General features: G+C 36.7%; 1 protein-coding gene across 1 annotated transcript in view; it reads left to right on the forward strand.

Annotated features, from left to right (window-relative positions):
• Nucleotides 1-2,610: 2,610 nt before the first annotated feature.
• The window catches only part of FNDC1 (fibronectin type III domain containing 1), a 425,464-nt gene continuing 410,703 nt past the window's right edge, over nt 2,611-17,371 (forward strand). Inside the window, 1 exon segment of the mRNA XM_053711170.1 lies at nt 2,611-2,803. Coding sequence (XP_053567145.1) covers nt 2,707-2,803 — 97 coding nt within the window. The 5' untranslated portion in view covers nt 2,611-2,706.

Consider the following 17,371-nt stretch of genomic DNA (forward strand, 5'->3'; position numbering starts at 1 on the left):
AACGTTGACAGGGGTTCTCAGACCTATGTGAGACCCATGATCCCCCTCAGAGAGCTGGGTATAGGACAGGGGGTATACAGGAGTAAACTGGCAGTGATATTACTGTAATTCTCCTTTGGGAGTTTGTCACTAGCCTGCCTCAGGTGTTGCTGGGATTTATCCTTCAGCCTCCTCCTGTTGGCCTCTCAATATACTCATGCTTTAGATCCTGGGTTTAGTTCTCTACTAACCAGGGTGGGCTATTGTGCTGATTGCAGGTTTACTACAGCTGGGTAAGAATGGTGGTATAGTGGGTTATCTGGTGAGTACCACTATATAGAATTTCTGTTTTTAAAATGGCATTGCGCTATTTGTTTTATTTTCCTTTCACAGGTTTTTCATATGAAATCATTGCAATAGGAAGAGGATTGTCTGTGGGTCTTGACACCAATGAATGGATCGTCTATGTCTACAGGATTAGGATATCTCCACCTCTATTGATCTGGATTAAGACAATAAGACTTCTGTATCCTGTGTGCTGGCACATAGTGGTTTATGTCAAGGAACCAGCAGGGTATAATTGTCTTTAATGGACTATAGTTTTGCTATGTTTTTATTTTAATTTTTAAGTTTAATGGTGTTTGTTTTTATAAAATATGTACATTTATTCATATTTTTTTTTTTAAATTATTTAAGCTGTTTTCTCAGTTTTTTTTTATCCTTTTATTTGCTACTACCTTTTCACTTCTTTTGGCACATAAGTATTTAGATGTTTTTTTTTAAAAAAATTGTAACCCGAGGGATACTTAGATATATCACTGTCTGTTTCTAAAGCTACAGTTTAAATTTTCCTTATGATCCATTTTACTTGCCGGAGTTTATTAAATTGTTTACAAGTAGCTTGTTTACCTTTATATTGGCATTATTAGTTTATTAGAAATTAGCATATGAGCCTACCTAGGTTTAGCTTTCAACAAAGAATACCAGTGATCAAAGCAAATTTGATGATAAAAATAAATTGGAAAGTGTTTAAAATTGCATTCCCTATCTGAATCATGAAAGTTTATTTTTGACTTAACTGTCCCTGTAACTAAAATATCAGTTGATAGTGAAATATTACATCTAAGTGATTAACAAAAACACTGGATTTGTTCACTTTTACAAATAATTTATTAGTGAAACAAATAATATGTTGGGATGAGATAAATTCCCTGTTTGTAATGAACAGGGGAATACAAGACCTTTTCAATTATGTGCAAGCAGTAGTGTTATAATAAAATGTTCTAACATTTTCTTTTTGTACATGTATGTACCTTTAATAAGAACTAATTTATTTTGTCTAATAAATTCTATTGTGGAAAGTAAATATTAAATGGATGGTAAAGTGTATATTACTAAAGGGACACTGAACCCACATTTTATCTTTCATGATTCAGATAGAGCATGCAATTTTAAGCAACTTCCTAATTTACTCATATTATCAATTTTCCTTCATTGTGATGTGTACAGCGGGCGGTACTGCTGTACAAGTAACTAGATCGATCAGTGATAATATGGGTGGGCGAAATGGAAATTTATTGTGAAGTAAAATTAAAAAAAAAATGTATTGTTATTTGGTGATGGAAAAAATAAATAAAGCATTTGCAACAGCAACCAAAAAAATATAGAGATAAGCATCAATCCATAGCTGTGATTGATTCAATGTTTACTTTAGGCAAATAACTTGTGCACAAAAGTAACAAGCACACAATTTGTGTTGACAAACACTGACAGACTGTGGCTACTATGCATGCTTGTACTGTAATACATATACTGTACTGTAGTACATATATACATATATAAAGAGATAGTAAACACCAAAAATGCTTTAGTTTAAAAGATAGATCATCCCTTTATTTACCATTCCCCAGTTTTGCATAACCAACACTGTTTAAGAAATATACTTTTTACCTCTGTAATTACCTTGTATCTAAGCTTCTGCTGACTGCCTCCTTATCTCAGATCTTTTGACAGACTTGCATTTCAGGCAATTAGTGCTGACTCTTAAATAACTTAACGTGCGTAAGCACAGTGTTATATATATGAAACACATGAACTAACGTCCTCTAGCTGTGAAAAACTGTCAAATGAATTCAGATGAGAGGCGGCCTTCAAGGTGATGATAAAAGTGAATTAGAAAGTTGTTTAAAATTACATGTCCTATCTGAATCATGAAAATTTAATTTGGACTTTACTATCCCTTTAATCTGCCAGATGGCTGAGCTTTTGATTGGGCAGAAATAAGGATAAAAATAACAGAGCAAGGAGGCAGGGGAGAATAATCTATAAGATAATAGATGAATGAATAAAAAAAAAATAATAGAAGTATTAAAAAAAAGGTTTTTAGAAACATTATGGCATAAACTTTAATTTTTTTTAAAGTTATATTGAAGAGTTAACCATCCCTTTAAAATACCGCACAGAGCTAAAAATATTCACATTTTCATTTACTTCATTTAGACCAAAGAAACACTAGATGGCGCACTTTCCCCTTTCATTATTTATAGCACCATTACCTCAAAGACTAACAACAAAAAAATTAAAAGCTGAAGAGTTTTGTGGAGTTGAAGTCTTTTTTAGGAGAAAGCCTGTGGTACAGTTTCAAAAGGAGGGCTCTCCTTTGCATTTTCTACTTTGCACATTTTGTTTCATGCTTTTGTCTTGCAAGTCTGGGTGTAAGTACTAAGGATGGCTACCTGCAATCAGACCAACAGGGTTCCTGTCTGCCTCATCATTATGGGTATCATTATGTTTGCTCTTCTAGACTTATCAGCTGCATCAACAGGTAGGAAGAATCTTGCTACAAATTGATAGTTATCATTTTATTATAAATGTTGTTTGTATCTGTTAATATGCTTATACAGTATATCCCCTTCATTATTAATTTATCTTCATTTCTAAATCTATCAATAAGTGACAGTTAAGCTATCTGTCATTATTAGTCTATCTGGGTTAATCTATTTTTTCTAATACTTCTCTCACTCAGAAGTTCTCTTTTTATTTATCTCATTATCTTTATCTAACTAAATCTGTGTTTGCAAGTCTTTCAGGCTGCAGATTTCTCCTTGAAGAATTTCTTAGTGATGGAAATGTTTGTTTAAAAATACAAACTGCAGTATGCCACTTGTTTTCCTTTAAGATCTAAGTTGCCCTGCATGTCTCCTAACTAGTAAATTTCATAGTCATCTTAAATGAGTGCAACTACTTCCACTATTACAGATATTTAGTTGTTTCTGTTTTTTGTTTTTTTAAATGAATGCAATAATTTTCTACATCTGGGATTCTCATTTTAAGCATGTGCTAAGCAATAAATAAAGCTCAGCCTGAGAATATTCCCTGATAATTTTATTTTATTGTATTTGTGTCCTGCTAAATTGCTTTAACTAGATGATTAATACTTGAAAGTTATCATTATGACTTTTCAGTGATAAGATTTTATTTAGCAAGCTGTCTTATGCTCAGAAATATGCAGTGATTCTGTGGATTCATTCCAAACCCTCAAACTTGTGTGTTGTAAGCCAAAAACGCTGTATGTGGTTGACTTAATAAAACAGAGGATAATCATTTTTATGTGCTGTTGTTTAATATTTAGTGGTTTGATAGTGCAAAAAATAATAAACATGTCTGGACTGTTTTATTTGCAAATATACAAATCTTTTTTTCTGATGACTCAGTGCTAAAAGTTGCTATAAGTTATGTGATATTTAATTTTCTACCATCACCTTAACTACAGTAAATTGGCAGCTCAAGCATAAGAGTTGTTATAAACTGAAAAGAGACTTTCAGGGTTATAATTCCTCGAGGGTTATCACACTTAAAGTGAGTCTGCTCCAGAATTTTTATTGTTTAAAAAAAATAGATAATCCCTTTATTACCCATTCCCCAGTTTTGCGTAACCAACACAGTTATATTAATACACTTTTTACCTCTGTGATTACCTTATATCTAAGCCTCTGCAGACTGCTCCCTTATCTCAGTTCTTTTGACTGACATGCATTTTAGCCATTCAGTGTTGATTCTTAAATAACTCCCCAGGGTCAAAAGGCACTGAGATAAGAGGTGGTTAAACTGCTTCGAACTTAGCATATAAGCCTACCTAGGTTTAGCTTTCAAAAAAGAATACCAAGAACACAAAGCAAATTTGATGATAAAAATAAATTTTTAGAAAGTTGTTTAAAATTGCATGCCCTATTGAAATCATGACGGTTTCATTTTGAGTAGACCGTCCCTTTTAAGTATGTCATAAAGTTTTTATATTGCCAAGTGGCACAACACCATGTTTTCAGAGCAAGCCAGGGTTTTAATTAAGCATCAGCAGTTATACAGGGACATAGGGTGATGTGGGACAGGTCAGCTATGGGTGATCTGTGTGTGTGTTTATTTTATAGTATGTATATAAATTAGATTGTAAGAATGATTTGCAAATTACATGTCCAGTAACTGGAAATCATTAAACATTATCAAAAAGACTTCGTTACATGGTATTCTAGGTTGAAAGAAAGAATCAAGATTAACCTTTTACAATTAACAAAAAACACAAACAAAAAAACAGATTGAAGCAATTTGCAATTGTGCCTCCAAGGGGGAAACTGTTGTAGGTGAAAACTCTGTTCCTTATTAAAGTGACATGAAACCCAAAAAATGTCTTTCATGTTTCAGATAGAGCATCTAATTCAAAACAACTATCCAATTTACTTCTAGTATCAATTATATCACTCTCTGCTCTTTTTCCAGTTTTCTAATGTCCTTCTTGAAAACTGTGGTGTCCCAAACTGCGCTGTATTTTCAATTATGGGTTTTATCATTCATTTATAAAGGAAAGATTATATTTTCCTCATGTGAATTTATTCCCCTTTTTATATGGCAGTGCCTTACTGATGTTTGGAACTGTAGACTGACATTGCATCTTGTTGCTAAGTATTTTATCTACAATTGCTCCCAATTTTTTTTTATCATTTAATGATTTCTTAACTTTTTAATTTAGTATATTTGTTGCATGTTTATATTTTTCTGCCAAAATGCATAATTTTAAATTGATCTGAATTGACTCTCATCTGCCACTTGCCTGCCCAGTCTCCCAGTTTATCTAAACATCAAAATGCCCTTTCTTAAATCATATTTCTGAATTTTTTAAACTCTATAGCCTCTCCACTTCCACTCCTATGAAGCCCATTTAATATAGCTGAAACTAATGACTAGGTTCCATAAGTAGGACTATTCAGTGTTTACTACCTGCAATTTATTACTTTTTTTTTTTTTTTAATTGAGGAAGCATGGACATACTGTTACACGCTGATTCATCACAAATATAAAGGTTTCACAAAGACTGGAACAGATATTACATCAAGGTGAAACTATACATAGTAGAGTTACAAATCAAAGTTTTCTGCTCCTCATTTTGTTATTTAAGGCTTTGCCGTGTCATCCATGTCAAACAGATCCATTGGTGGGATCATGGTCTTCAAAGTATAAGGAAGACACTTAGATTACTTACAGTCAGACAGAATAAATTAATTCTAAACAATTTTAACAGGAATATTAAGCGTACATTCAGTATCTTGAAAATATATAACATCACTTAAAGACTTATGAGAAAGAGAATAAGGGCAAAATTATAACTGTTAGATCTAGGTAATCTTCCAATAGTCTGACAGGCAGAATGAAATTGCGTGAATATACATTCTGCAAGTGACATGATATGTAACAGTAAATACAGGAATACTAACCATAATAGGGTCCGGAGAGCCTTGTCGCATTTATATGTGTACAATCTTGAACTGAGGCTCCACGAATTGGGCAGAGACTGCTATACTCTGCCAAATAAATAATACGGAGGATAAGTTATTTATCCCTAGCCGTATAAAAGGGGTGGGGGGGGAGGACCGGGGAAAAACCTAGGAATAATGTCTCCCTCCTCTGTCAGTGTAAATACTACAAACTGTGGGTATGTATATCTGAAGGGGAGTATGATAGAGTCAAGTAGATGCAGTGAGAGGAACTATGAAGCCATGTACTTCATGAGTTATGCATCAATTATACAATTATATATAGCTAGAGAGCAAGGTGATATCACATAAGGATATAGGGCCACCAGAGTACTCACTTAGAGGCACCCAGATATAAAAACAAAAAAACAAGGGGTAGGAAATGTTAAGGGTCCACCTGTTGAGTGGTTGACCCCTGGGGCTAATCTCTAAGCAATACTATCATATGCAGCAAAATAGGTTGAACTGGTACAATAGTAGGGTACCGCCTTATGAAAGTGCTCCAACAATCTGGGCCCTATAGAAATGGGTAGAGCAAAAATATGAGAAGTCATGTAATTGATAATAAGACTGCTGATATTCATACATGGGGCCAAAGTAAATTGATATACAGCATATAAAAATCTTATACTCTACTCTGTCAAAACTTAACAAAGGAGGGGACCAAGTCACATGGAATTATGCAGTTGTGGGCTATTACATATAGGTTTGTGCAATGAACATAGGCTGTTAAACCATTATTTACAGTTAGATGGTAGATTGTAGGATACAAAAGCGGAATAAGCTGATGCCAGCAATATAAGGAGACAGTTTTATAATACTCAGGAATATGAAATTAATAATTCTTTACAATAAGTTGTGTCTGGCCAACTCACTTGTTACACACTATAACTTGGTGGGCCTGAAATCCTTGCTTAGGAGAGGGCCAGGCAGATGTTCAAGCTAGTTTTGGTATGGAGGGAATAACTAAGGTAAAAACCAAATATATAGAGTGGTGCTAACAGAAAAAACCCCTACAAACAACCTAAAACTTGGGGATGCCTTGCTAACATGAGTACTATGTAAATATTCTAAACATTCCTATACTATGAGAGTATAATCTTAACAACAAAGGAGCTTATTAATAGAGCATCAGATACCTTCCTGGTATCGTCATAGTGAACAGTTCAAGTAGGGAACACAGAAATGTCTTAAGCACGGCATAGGTGGACAACAAATGGTGAATACCTCTCCGACACTGTGACACTGGACAATGTTCTCATCCCACTCCAACTCTTATGTCAGGGCTGTCCCCATCCAATACCTCAGTAATGTTCCAGAAAAGCATGGCACTTTCCAGAGTGGTAGCAGGGCCTCTCCAGAATGCAGTGATGATAACAGCGCCCGTCATCTCAGATTTATTGGTGGGGTAGCTCTTTGTGCATATAGGTGTTTTTTTCAGGATTCTGTTGGTTGCGGACCAGCAGGGCCAGAGGTTCCCCAGCTCTGCTGAAACTGTCCCCCGCAGTGGCAGCCTGCATTCGTTTCAAACCGGGAAAAAGAGACTCAGCAGGAGTGTCTCCTGCATTCAGCTGTACAACGCTAAGCTGCGTATCAGAGACTGTCTCCCTCTCCACAGTAATCTCAGCATGCTTCTTTTCTGTGCACCCGGCTCCAACCATCCCTATTAGGTAATCGAATCTATTAAGAATCCGTTGCTCATACTCAGCAAGTAGGGCTTGTACCGTGGCGGGGACGTCCTCCTCCATAATCAGAGCAAGTTGCTGCCTTTGGAAATTAGATAGTCTGGGAGGGTTCTCTTATGTGCAAGTGCTCGGCTGAGACCCGCATACAATCGCTCAAGTTAGTTAGATGACCCACAAGTGTAAATCATTCATAGATCCATGTCAGGGAAAGGTGCATATACAGTTAGTTGTTATGAACCCATTACCATTTTTCACTGTTCTTTTAGCGTATAATGAGAACACTCAGCTCTCAATAACCTCCCTAGTTTTTAGGTAACTCTTTATGAGCACTGGTTTTGCCTGGGCTCCTTTGATTATAGCTGTGCTGACCGCATGGCTCCTCAAAATGGTGACCGCAATCACTGCACTGTTTCACTCCAAGAGCCTGCAGCTCTCAGAAAAGTGCTCCGGATCCAATCCTAGTATCTCTGTAGGTGCTCTTATGTTCATAGCACTACTGGTGCTCCATTAGTGTAGGTGAAAAGGATTGGATGCCTTGCTATTATCCCTTTACTCTGGTCTGTGCACGGAGCTGCTAAATTAAGCAGCCGGCTCCATGTTCCCCCAAGCTCCGCCCCCAATTTATTCGTTTTTTCTCTTTCTGATTATATATTTTGACTTTAAGATCATCTTGGTATAATCTAACCTACAGCCACACAATACATGACTTCAACCAAACACACTGAGATACAAACAAGGGTGACACAGGCCCTTTGTAATTTCCCTAGAAACAAACAAAACACCGAAATGGACTGCATTCTCAAACCTGACTAGGTACACATCCTATGATGTTTACATACATATATATATATATATATATATAATATATATATATCGATTATTATTATTTTTTTTATATTATATTATATTTTTATATATTTATAATTTTACCTAATGTTTTGTGTTTCAGGGGTCGCTTCTCCCTCCCCTTTCCCTCCTCTAATATGTGCAATAAACCTTAGTTTCTTCTCTATATTTAAACAAAAAACCAATTTCTCATGTGAAGCATCTTGTATTTATCATCTATCTTTCTTATGTATAATGATGATAGTCCATAGGGCTCCATAACATGTGGGATATAATTCCCTCCTCTAGGAGAAGGCCAAGAACCCACATAAGAGCTTACATTCCCTCCCATCTCTCCTCAGTTTTTGTTCTTGACCTCACAGGAGAAGGTTGATAATAGAGGTGTTCCAGCTACTTGCTTATGGATTAATATTTGGGAGCTCAGACCAATGTGAGACCCTTCATGCCTGGGACAAATCATTCACAGAGAAGACAGAAGAGATTTTAAAAGCAAGCTGAATGATACAGGGACATAGAAATACCCTGTTATGTGCACAGTATCTCCCCATTGGATTTACACCATAACTACCCTCAGGCATCACAGGGACCTATCCCTCAACCTCCCCCTGTGGGATAGTGGTATATCTTTAGATATCCTCTGCGGTACACGTACTAGCACTGGATGGTCTTTCTACTGGATACAGTTCTTTCTGCAGCTGGGTAAGCTTCAGTAGAGGATGTGCCATTAAGGTTAGTTCAGAAGCACTCACATAGCACACTGGCTATAAGAAGATACATGTTTATTGCTACAGCATATCCAGGGGACTAATCAGACAATTTTAGACAAACCTAATTTATGTTAAGGTTTTTAAAGCTCTATTCAGCTACACTGTATTTAGGCTTTAAAGATCTTGACCAAAATAAAGCTTTGCATTAGTTAGAAACTTTCTGTCACACTAGTAGTGAGTCAGGTAGATTTGTTTGAGGTAAAACTAATTTCTTTGTTACAGCTCCAACACCGTTGAATGGAATGGAAAACATTTTTATGAGCTGACTTTCTGCACCGCCGCAATAATTTTACCTCACACGCTCCTACTGTTTATGCAGTGCCTACATTATTTAATTAATACGCTATAACTGTTTTCACAGTCATGATGGCGTGCACTTTGATAGCGGGGAATCTTTCTTCTGCTGCTCATTCTTCACTGACGTCGGAGGTGAGAGTTTTTTGCAATTCTAAGCTTTTTCCTCACTGGTAGCAGGAGAACGGGAGGCGTAGGTAAAATATCTTAAATATAACAAATAATAAATAATAAAATAAAACGGATACATCTTAAAGTTAATTATTGCTTTAAATCTGGAATTAACAAGCACTTTTCCTTAGAGTCTGAATGACAGCTTTAATAAGTACTAAGTAGTTCTTATTACTGCTAGCTGTGTACATTTCTGAGAGAAGGTTTCTGTACATTGAATAACAATTTATGTATCAAACCCTATGCTCTTTTAGTTATTTGACAGTTCCCTCTGTAATTAACTTAAAGTGAAAGTAAAGTTTAACATATTGGAATGCGGCTTTAGTTTAATTGACTATAAACAAGTTCAGTCGCTAACTTTTTATTTCTTTCATGTAATTGGCTAGCGTCCATGAGCTAGTGACATATGGGATATACAATCCTACCTGGAGGGGCAAAGATTCCCAAACCTCAAAATGCCTATAAATACACCCTTCACCACACCCACAATTCAGTTTTATAAACTTTCCTCCTATGGAGGTGGTGAAGTAAGTTTGTGCTTGATTTTCTACGTTGATATGCGCTTCTCAGCATTTTGAAGCCTGATTCCTCTCAGAGTATAGTGAATGTCAGAGAAATGTGAAGGGAGTATCACCTATTGAATTCTATGGTTTTCCTCGTGGGAAATCTTTTCATAGGTTCTCTGTTATCGGTCGTAGAGATTCATCTCCTACCTCCCTTTTCAGATTGACGATATACTCATATTCCATTACCTCTACTGATAACTGTTTCAGTACTGGTTTGGCTATCTGCTATATGTGGATGGGTGTCTTCTGGTAAGTATGTTTTCATTACTTAAGACACTCTCAGCTATGGTTTGGCACTTTATGTATTTATATAAAGTTCTAAATATATGTATTGTACTTATATTTGCCATGAGTCAGGTTTATTTCCTTTTGCAGACTATTAGTTTCATATTTGGGAAAAAACATATTTAGAAAATATTTTTCGTACCTGGGGTACAGTCTTTTTTAAAATTGACTGCTTTTTCATTAAATGTTCGCAGGCAAAATTAGGCTTGCGAGGTCGCAAAATGCTGATGTTTATGGCATCATTCTTGGCGCAATAATTTTTTTAGCAAGAAGGTACGTCCGGTGACACAAATTCATAATTTCCGGCGTCTTAGTTGACGCCGAGTTTCCTTGCACAAGGTTGCGTCTGCAATGATGGGACTGTGTCATTTCCTGATGTTGTTAGCATCAAAAAATTTCATTTTGCATTGTGCATCATACTTGGCGCCAAATTATTTCATTATTTAAAACCCCATTCCTATATGCCTCTTGTCTATGTCAGAGGGCTACACTGTTTGCATTTTTTTCACATTTCTGAAACTGCCATATAAGGAAATTGATAATTTTGCTTTATATGTTGTTTTTTCTCTTACATTTGCAAGTGTCTCAATCTGATCCTGTCTCAGAAACCACTGTTGGAACCCTGCTGCCTGATAACAGTTCTACCAAAGCTAAGTGTATCTGTTGTAAATTTGCGGAGATTATATCTCCAGCTGTGGTATGTAATAGTTGTCATGATAAGCTTTTACATGCAGAGAATGTATCCATCAGTAATAGTACAATGCCTGTTGTTCCTTATATCTCCAGCCGTGGTATGTAATAGTTGTCATGATAAGCTTTTACATGCAGAGAATGTATCCATCAGTAATAGTACAATGCCTGTTGTTCCTTCAATATCTAATGAACATGACATACTTGGCGCAAAATTATTTAATTATTTAAAACCCCATTCCTATATGCCTCTTGTCTTTTTCTTTGTCTGAGGGCTATGCTGTTTGCATTTTTTTCCCATTCCTGAAACTGCCATATAAGGAAATTGATAATTTTGCTTTATATGTTGTTTTTTCTCTTACATTTGCAAGTGTCTCAATCTGATCCTGTCTCAGAAACCACTGTTGGAATCCTGCTGCCTGATAACAGTTCTACCAAAGCTAAGTGTATCTGTTGTAGATTTGCGGAGATTATATCTCCAGCTGTGGTATGTAATAGTTGTCATGATAAGCTTTTACATGCAGATAATGTATCCATCAGTAATAGTACAATGCCTGTTGTTCCTTATATCTCCAGCTGTGGTATGTAATAGTTGTCATGATAAGCTTTTACATGCAGAGAATGTATCCATCAATAATAGTACAATGCCTGTTGTTCCTTCAACATCTAATGTACATGACATACTTGGCGCCAAATTATTTAATTATTTTAAACCCCATTCCTATATGCCTCTTGTCTTTTTCTATGTCTGAGGGCTACGCTGTTTGCATTTTTTTCCCATTCCTGAAACTGCCATATAAGGAAATTGATAATTTTGATTTATATGTTGTTTTTTCTCTTACATTTGCAAGTGTCTCAATCTGATCCTGTCTCAGAAACCACTGTTGGAACCCTGCTGCCTGATAACAGTTCTACCAAAGCTAAGTGTATCTGTTGTAAATTTGCGGAGATTATATCTCCAGCTGTGGTATGTAATAGTTGTCATGATAAGCTTTTACATGCAGAGAATATATCCATCAGTAATAGTGCAATGCCTGTTGTTCCTTCAACATTTAATGTACATGATATCCCTGTGAATATAAAAGATTGTATTGCTGATGTGATTCAGAAGGCTTTGTCTGCTATCCCGCCTTCTAATAAATGTAAAAGGTCTTTTAAAACTTCTCATAAAGCTGATGAAATTTCAAATGACCAACAACATACTGAATTATCCTCCTCTGATGAGGATCTATCTGATTCAGAAGATCCTACCTCAGATATTGACACTGATAAATCTACTTATTTATTTAAAATGGAGTATATTCGTTCCTTGTTAAAAGAGGTGTTGATTACGTCGGATATTGAGGAAACTAGTCCTCTTGATACTAAAACTAGTAAACGTTTAAATTCTGTTTATATATCTCATGTGGTTACTCCAGAGGTTTTTCCAGTTCCTGATGCTATTTCTGATATGATTTCTAAGGAATGGAATAGGCCTGGTACTTCTTTTATCCCTTCTTCAAGGTTTAAAAAATGGTATCCTTTGCCAGCAGTTAGATTGGAGTTTTGGGAAAAGATCCCCAGAGTTGATGGTTTCTACTCTTGCCAAACGTACTACTATTCCTATGGAAGATAGTACTTCCTTTAAGGACCCTTTAGATAGGAAACTTGAATCTTATCTAAGGAAAGCTTATTTATATTCTGGCTATCTTCTCAGGCCTGCCATTTATATGGCTGATGTTGCAGCTACATCAACTTTTTTGTTTGGAAAGTTTAGCGCAACAGGAAATGGATCCTGATTGGTCTAGCATTGTTCGCTTGCTTCAACATGCTAATCATTTTATCTGTGAAGCTATTTTTGATATCATCAAAATTGATGTTAAGTCTATGTCTTTAGCTATTTTATCTAGAAGAGCATTGTGGCTCAAATATTGGAATTTTGACATGGTATCTAAGTCTAGATTACTATCTCTTTCTTTCCAAGGTAATAATTTATTTGGTTCTCAGTTGGATTCGATTATTTCAACTGTCACTGGGGGGAAGGGAGTTTTTTTTTGCCTCAGGATAAAAAACCTAAGGGTAAATCTAAAGCTTCTAACCGTTTTCGTTCCTTTCTACAAAATAAGGAACAGAAACCCAATCCTTCCCCCAAAAGAATCTGATTCCAATTGGAAACCTTCAAGTTGGAGTAAATTCAAGTTGTTTAAGAAACCAAAGCCAGCCCCAAAGTCTGCATGAAGGTCCTCATTCCAGCTCAGCTGGTAGGGGGCAAATTAAGATTCTTCCAAAGTATTTGGGCAGATTCTGTCCAAATTCAATGGATTCAGAGTATTGTCTCTCAATGGTACCAAATAGAATTCAGAGTAAGACCTCCTGTGAGAAGATTTTTTTTTCTCTCATGCATCCCAGCAAATCCAGTAAAGGCTCAGGCTTTTCTGAAGTGTGTTTCAGACCTGGAGCTTTCAGGGGTAATCATACCAGTTCCGTTTCAGGAACAGGGCCTGGGGTTTTATTCAAATCTATTCATTGTCCCAAAGAAAGAAAATTTATTCAGGCCAGTTCTGGATCTGAAAATTTTGAATCATTTTGTAAGAGTGCCAACTTTCAAAATGGTAACTATAAGGAATATTCTGCCTTTTGTTCAGCAAGGGCATTATATGTCCACGATAGACTTACAGGATGCATATCTTCATATTCCGATTCATCCAGACCACTATCAGTTTCTTAGATTCTCTTTTCTAGACAAGCATTACCAATTTGTCGCTCTTTCATTTGGCCTAGTGACAGCTCCAAGAATCTTTTCAAAGGTTCTCGGTGCCCTACTCTCTGTAATCAGAGAACGGGGTAATTGTGGTGTTTCCTTATTTGGACGATATCTTGGTACTAGCTCAGTCTTTACATTCTGCAGAATCTCACACAAATGAACTAGTGTTGTTTCTTCAAAGACATGGTTGGAGGATCAATTTACCAAAAAGTTCCTTGATTTCTCAGACAAGGGTCACCTTTTTAGGTTTCCAGATAGATTCAGTGTCCATGACTCTGTCTCTAACAGACAAGAGACGATTAAAATTGGTTTCAGCTTGTCGGAACCTTCAGTCTCAATCATTCCCTTCAGTAGCTATGTGCATGGAAGTTTTAGGTCTCATGACTGTAGCATCGGACGCGATCCCCTTTGCTCGTTTTCATATGAGACCTCTCCAGCTTTGTATGCTGAATCAATGGTTCAGGGATTATACAAAGATATCACAATTAATATCCTTAAATCCCAATGTTCGACTCTCTCTGACTTGGTGGTTAGATCACCATCGTATAGTTCAAGGGGCTTCTTTTGTTTGTCCAACGTGGACTGTGATCACAATGGATGAAAGTCTTTCAGGTTGGGGAGCTGTCTGGGGATCTCTGACAGCACAAGGGGTTTGGAAATCTCAAGAGGTGAGGTTACCAATCAATATTTTAGAACTATGTGCTATTTTCAGGGCTCTCAGGTTTGGCCTCTGTTGAAGAGAGAACCATTCATTTGTTTACAGACAGACAATATCACAACTGTGGCATATGTCAATCATCAGGGTGGGACTCACAGTCCCCTAGCTATGAAAGAAGTATCTCGGATACTTTCTTGGGCAGAATCCCGCTCCTCTCTAATTTCTGCGGTACATATCCCAGGTGTAGACAATTGGGAAGCGGATTATCTCAGCGGTCAGACTTTACATCCAGGGGAGTGGTCGCTCCATCCAAATGTGTTTGCTCAGATTGTTCAGATGTGGGGTTTTCCAGAAATAGATCTGATGGCTTCCCATCTAAACAAGAAACTTCCCATGTACCTGTCCAGGGATCCTCAGGTAGAGGCAGTGGATGCATTAGCAGTTCCTTGGTGTTACCAACCTGCTTATATCTTTCCGCCTCTTGTTCTTCTTCGAAGAGTGATTTCCAAGATCATAATGGAACAATCGTTTGTGTTTCTGGTAGCTCCAGCATGGCCTCACAGGTTTTGGTATGCAGATCTTGTCCGGATGTCCAGTTGCCAAACTTGGCCACTTCCTTTAAGACCAGCTCTTCTGTCTCAAGGTCTGTTTTTCCATCAGGATCTCAAATCATTAAATTTGAAGGTATGGAAATTGAACGCCTAGTGCTTAGTCATAGAGGTTTCTCTGAGTCATTGATTAATACTATGTTACAGGCTCGTAAATCTGTTTCTAGGAATATTTATTATCGAGTTTGGCAGACTTATATTTCATGGTGTTCTTCTCATAAATTCTCCTGGCATTCTTTTAAAATTCCTAGAATTTTACAGTTTCTTCAGGATGGTTTGGATAAAGGTTTTGTCTGCAAGTTCCTTGAAGGGACAAATCTCTGCTCTTTCTGTTTTATTTCACAGAAAGATTGCTAAGCTTTCTGATATTCACTGTTTTGTACAGGCTTTGGTCCATATCAAGTCTGTCATTAATTCAATCTCTCCTCATTGGAGTCTTAATTTGGTTTTGAAGGCTTTACAGGCTCATCCTTTTGAGCATATACTCTATTTGGACATTAGACTACTTTCTTGGAAAGTGTTGTTCCTTTAGGCCATGTCTTCTGCTAGAAGAGTTTCTGAATTATCTGCTCTATCTTGTGAATCTCCTTTTCTGATTTTCCATCAGGATAAGGCAGCTTTGCGGACTTCATTTACATTTCTACCTAAGGTTGTGAATTCTAACAACATTAATAGAGATATTGTTGTTCCCTCTTTGTGTCCTAATCCTAAGAATTCTTTGGAGAGATCCTTACATTCTTTGGATGTTGTAAGAGCTTTGAAATATTATATTGAAGCTACTAAATATATATATTTCAGGGAGACTTCTAGTCTATTTGTTGTCTTTTCTGGTTCTAGGAAAGATCAGAAATCTTCTGCCATTTCCTTGGCATCTTGGTTAAAGCTTTTGAATCATCAGACTTATTTGGAGTCAGGTCAGGCCCCGCCTCAGAGAATTACAGCTCATTCTACTAGATCAGTCTCCACTTCATGGGTTTTTAAGAATGAAGCTTCAGTTGATCAGATTTGCAAAGCAGCAACTTGGTCTTCTTTGCATACATTTACTAAATTCTACCATTTTGATGTATTTGATTCTTCGGAAGCAGTTTTTGGTAGAAAAGTTTTTCAGGCAGCTGTTTCAGTTTGATTCCTCTGCTTATGTTTAAGTTTTTTTCTTTTCAACTATGAGAAAAAAACTTATATTTTTTTGGTTGTTTAATAATTTTTTCAGTGGAAAATTGCTGTTATTATTTTTATCCCTCCCTCTCTAGTAACTCTTCTGCGGAGTTCCACATCTTGGGTATTACTATCCCATACATCACTAGCTCATGGACTCTTGCCAATTACATGAAAGAAAACATAATTTATGTAAGAACTTACCTGATAAATTAATTTCTTTTATATTGGCAAGAGTCCATGAGACCCACCCTTTGGTGGTTATGATTTTTTGTATAAAGCACAATTATATTTCCATTAACTTTTTTTTGCTTTTCACTCCTTTCTTTATCACCCCACCACTTGGCTATTTCATTAAATTGAATTGTGGGTGTAGTGAGGGGTGTATTTATAGGCATTTTGAGGTTTGGGAAACTTTGCCCCTCCTGGTAGGATTGTATATCCCATACATCACTAGCTCATGGACTCTTGCCAATATGAAAGAAATGAATTTATCAGGTAAGTTCTTACATAAATAATGTTTTTTTTATGTTTTTAGAAATATTTATATAAATACGATCTTACTCTGCGGTATCTTCCTCCGCCCCTCCCTTTCTTCCGACTTCATCGTTCTTACTTTGATCAGCAGTCCCACCAGCTGCTTACGTAAGGAAGCGTGCTCGTACTCAAGCAATTAATTTATGCGCATGCGCAGTCTTACGATCTCCGCTAAGATACATACTAACAATGAATCACTAAATTAATTGTTTAGTATTTTAGCGGAGATCGTACTAGCAGTGTGTCGGCATTGAGGGATTCCCCAAAGACTACAACGAGCAAAACTCATAATGTAAACATAATAGGTGATTCCCTTTTGTAATGCGCATGCGGCTTGCATGAACGCGCTTCAAGAGACAGACAGAGTTCAGAGTTAGCCGCATGCAGCTTGTATGATCGCGCTTCAAGAGACAGACAGAGTTCAGAGTTAGCCACATGCGCATTACAGGCCGGGGGCGTATGTCGAACTGATTTAGACACCAATGGGGGGCCCAATCAGTTCGATACGGCTGGATTCATCACCGCAAAGGAAAATTATTTTTACATGTAGGTGGAGGGTCACCGAGAGACTTGGGCAAACTTA

Source organism: Bombina bombina, chromosome 4 (genome assembly GCF_027579735.1).
Source record: "Bombina bombina isolate aBomBom1 chromosome 4, aBomBom1.pri, whole genome shotgun sequence".
Taxonomy (NCBI): domain Eukaryota; kingdom Metazoa; phylum Chordata; class Amphibia; order Anura; family Bombinatoridae; genus Bombina; species Bombina bombina.